Below are 4,231 nucleotides of genomic sequence, written 5' to 3' on the forward strand. Positions count from 1 at the left end.
TTTTTTTTTTTTTTTTAACTTTAGGTCTTAGCATTTCTTAGAGCAAGCTGTTAAGTGTTTATATCCTTATTTTGTTTAGCAGTTGTTTTGTAGACCCTTCTTGACTACTTTCCTATCAGCAAAGGAGTCTGAACTTGATCCAGACTACTCTTACCAGTCTTTCATTTTTTTTGTCCAACTCTGTTCCCAGAAGACCTGCATAGATGGTTACATTCCAACAAGGACACACTCTCAACTCTATGATCAGCCTACGGCTCCTCTTGAGGGGGGCGGAGTGGGGCCTATTCTCATTAGCCTTCTTGGTAAGAAGCACTGATTCCTCCCAGTCATGTCCCTATCTACCAGCCAAGAACATTTGCAAAGAGGAAAAAAAACAAAAACAAACAAAAAACCACCCCATAGCTATTTACAAGTACAGAAAAACGCACTGAACTGAGGAGGAGGCTATCCTGCCTCAATGAACTCGCCCACAAAAGACAGTTTTTCAGGTAATGCTGATTTTAATCATGAATAACTTCTCCCTCCCTGACAGTTGATCTTTGCATAAAGTGTCAACAACACAAGGAAAAAGTTAAAGGATTTTTTAAAGTTCTAGTTTAAAACAATAGGAGATTAAAGATCCATTTTGTCCTATAGGGATTAATTGTAGAGACCAAACATTCAAGGAGGGGGGAACCCAACCGTCGTCATCTCTCTCAAAGCACAGTTACCAAATTCAGACATTGCACATGAACACAACCTACAGAAGTAGCAGAAATGAGAAGAAGCATTTGTGGGCATACCTTTGCTTAGATTTCTCATCCTTGTATGAAATTTTGTAAAAACCATAGTAGGTATCTGATAAATTAGATGAATACTCTATGTTGAGGGTGTAATTCTGTCCTACAAGGAGAGCTTCAGGAGCCATGACTGCAATCTGGTCATGCAGTGGATATTCCAGGAATTCAGCTGGCTTTGCTTGACTCCCTCCTGCTGAAGTAATAGTTGCCTTGGTGATATTAAGTCCTGAGCTGTGAAGTACGATCTTCCAAGTTACCTGCATGACATTAACCACTATCTTTACAGAACCTGCAAATTTTAGAGTGGTTAGGTTTGGCTGCAAGACAAGATCATAATGCAGTGGTACAACGTCACTAGGAAGCCTAATTTTTGCCCACGGAAATAATTTTCCATTAGTTGCCAAAGGGTATATTAGTTCCATCGTATGATTTTTTTTATGGCAGCCTTCTTTGGTAAAGGTACATTTGGGAAGAAGATAAATCACCATTATTACCGAAATTGCAATCACAAGAACAACTGTGCAAATCACCACGGTCCTCATGGAGGGCACTGAGCATGATCCATCTGGACTTTGTCTATAGCCAGCCATGTTATTCCGGAGACCCGAGCTTCTGTTCATGAAGGACATCCCCAGTAATTTTGCAGATGATTCATAATCCTCCTCTTCTTCATCCATTTCATGCTCTCCAAGGCCACGCACCAAGAGCCGGGAGCTCCTTGGTTCATACTCCACTTCATCAGGCTCCAGGGGATGTAAGCAAGGCTCTTTCGCCAAATCAACCACATCAGGCTCTTCTTCAAACATACTGTTTTCAATCATATTTCTGGGCAACTGAATTCGATCTGAAACAGAAAAGAATGTATGTTACCTGATGAACAAAAGGCATGATTATAATACCTCAAAGATAACTGAGTCAAAGCATGGGAAACACTTAACAGCACATCCTTTCAAGAGCTCTGTAGTTTTCTCTCTTTCTGCACTTTAAGATGTTTCCCTTGCATGTAGTTGACCACGTCTCACATCATGGCTGGGGATCAGCTACATCACTGTGTAGCACTCCTACTACACTGATGTCACTGTCTTGGCTACATTTTCTCTATCCCAATAACCTATATTGTATTTAACGAAAGTAGTTAAGATAGAAAATTCTCTACATTGCAGGATAAACCAATACACTTTTAAAGGTGTTTCTGAATATGCTAGTTACTGAGTTTTTTATTAAAGGAGAGAACTACCAAGGTGCTGGCAGATACACACATAAAATAGCAGTTTGACCTTTTTTCTTAAAACAACTTTTCACTCAATCCCTGCAAAAAAAGAAAAGAGAAAAATAAGTGCACACATTTTTCTTACACAAAGTGGGAAATATAAAAATTACAATTCTGATTGATCTCATCATTTAAGGTATAGCTCATACAATCCTTGAAACATTCCCTGAAGATAAGAATCTAGATCAGTGCCAATCAGAGAAAAGCTTGTCTCCATAAAATTTGTCTTTAACAGTTAACAGATCATTAAATATACAGTATAAAACAAGAGTTCAAATTCATCTGAATTTTAACAAGTATCAGATATTCCTCCTATTTCATATGTAATTACATTTTATTCAAACTTCTGGTCATGTCTATCTTTCAGCTAACCTGCTCACTGAAAAGCAGGGAAAAATTAAAAACACTGTGGAGAAGAAGCAGGGGTGGGAGGGGTTGTTTTTTGAAGTCAGGTTTCTATATGACTGAAACTTTCAAAGATGAAAATAAAACATCTTCAAGAAAAGAGGCAAGGATTTCTTTTTTCTTCCCTCCAAACCACATATACTGAAACCCTCAACATTTACTTTAAAACATATCAAGACTTCCTGTTTAAAGGCCACAAACTCTGTAAACTTCAGTGCTGGTGGCCATAACACTGAAAAGGATGGAGCAAAGACTTATTTCAGCCCATGTTCCATCCACCATGCTTTTCTCTTTGTGAGATATCCCTGTATATTACAATTCTAAAGATATTTAAGTCTGCCACTTCTTTCAGTATTAAACTGACAGACCATTCTGATCCTTTCAAAAATAAATAACTTCATAAATAGGCACTTTGCATCTCAAACCAAAAACTACTCAGTTACTTTACAAAAGGTCAACTCCAAATGTTTCTCCGCAAAGATTTAAAATAAAAATGGAAAGAGAAGGAAAAAAAAAAAAAACCTAAAAAATCCTATCCCACACAAACCAGTAAGAGCAAGGTGCACTGGTCAAACTCAACAAGCAGTATAGAGGTAGATTAAAGCAGGCAGTTTACTGGAATTTGGATCTACCTGCTCACCCCTTGTCCCAGTGTAAACAATGCTGCTCTAATTATGAATAGGGTCACATGATAATTCAGATTGAAAGGGACTTCAGGAGGTCATCTAGTCCAACCTTTAGGTGAAAGTGGCTTCTGAAAGTTGCTGTCCTTATGGCATTTCCCAGTATAGTGCTCATGTTCAAGCCTTCAGGCCCTGGCTGCAGTTCAGTGGTCCAGTACTTTTGTCTCCACATTGTAGCATGTGTACTTGCATATCAGACAGACCAGAGGCCTTGCACAGCAAGGAAATAGAGGGTAGGGAATTCCAGGTGAAAACAGATAGACAAACTAGTGGGAGGGGGAAAAAAATTGTTCAAGGGAAGCTCTCTTACAATCCTTCTATCCAAGAATAGTTCAAAGAGAATCCCCTAAATTACTTTTATAGTGGTTTCTTGTTGGTTAGTCCCTCAGCTGTTTGCTTTTCAGAACTACTTGCTAACTTCAGTCACATTTGACAGCAGACTCAAGGATAACCAAATTCCTTAAAGGTCCCACCCCAATCCCACCCCAAAATAATCAGCTGCTGGTAGGAGAAAGACACACAAGTCAACATCTGTAGGAAAGGCAGGTATTAAAACTCACATCTTAACCACTCCAAAAGGTAGCAGTCAATCAGTACAGAGCTCCAACCCCAGCCATGGCACCTGCTGCCTCATGGCCAGCAAAAGAGGTAGAAGACAGGGGAGGCACTGCAGAAGGAAGGAGGAGAAAGATAACACAGGACATAAATCTAGCAGAAAGTAGGCTTCATCAGCTCTGCTGCTCACAGAACCATTTGCTTTTTTTAAGATCTTATTATCTAATATGTTTCTATTAACGCAAACTACCTCAGTATTTTCAAAAACCCTTCAGAACTTGCATGTGTACACTAATACCTCTTCTGGTCAAGAAGAATTATATGAAAAATCTGAAAAAAATTAAGACAGAAAAGCTAGAACGAAAGTTAATTTCAAAGCAAGTCAGCTTTAACACCTAAGAGACATTCATTTCTAGAGAAACAACAGTTAAAAATGAATTTTTATGCAACCATTTGCAAAAACTGGAAGAAATGAAGGCCTTGGTTATTCTGTACTGCCAAAAAATGTCACATTGGCCTATCAGTTTGATCACAGGCTA

General features: G+C 38.7%; 1 protein-coding gene across 1 annotated transcript in view; it reads right to left on the reverse strand.

Annotated features, from left to right (window-relative positions):
- The window catches only part of LNPEP (leucyl and cystinyl aminopeptidase), a 43,189-nt gene extending 39,394 nt beyond the window's left edge, over positions 1 to 3,795 (reverse strand). The window contains exons 1-2 of the mRNA XM_026088706.1: positions 3,698 to 3,795; positions 783 to 1,623 (exon numbers count right to left, since the gene is read on the reverse strand). Coding sequence (XP_025944491.1) covers positions 783 to 1,600 — 818 coding nt within the window. The 5' untranslated portion in view covers positions 1,601 to 1,623; positions 3,698 to 3,795. The remainder of the gene's footprint in view (positions 1 to 782; positions 1,624 to 3,697) is intronic.
- Positions 3,796 to 4,231: the final 436 nt, after the last annotated feature.

Source organism: Apteryx rowi, unplaced genomic scaffold (assembly GCF_003343035.1).
Source record: "Apteryx rowi isolate R43461 unplaced genomic scaffold, aptRow1 scaffold_780, whole genome shotgun sequence".
NCBI classification, from domain to species: domain Eukaryota; kingdom Metazoa; phylum Chordata; class Aves; order Apterygiformes; family Apterygidae; genus Apteryx; species Apteryx rowi.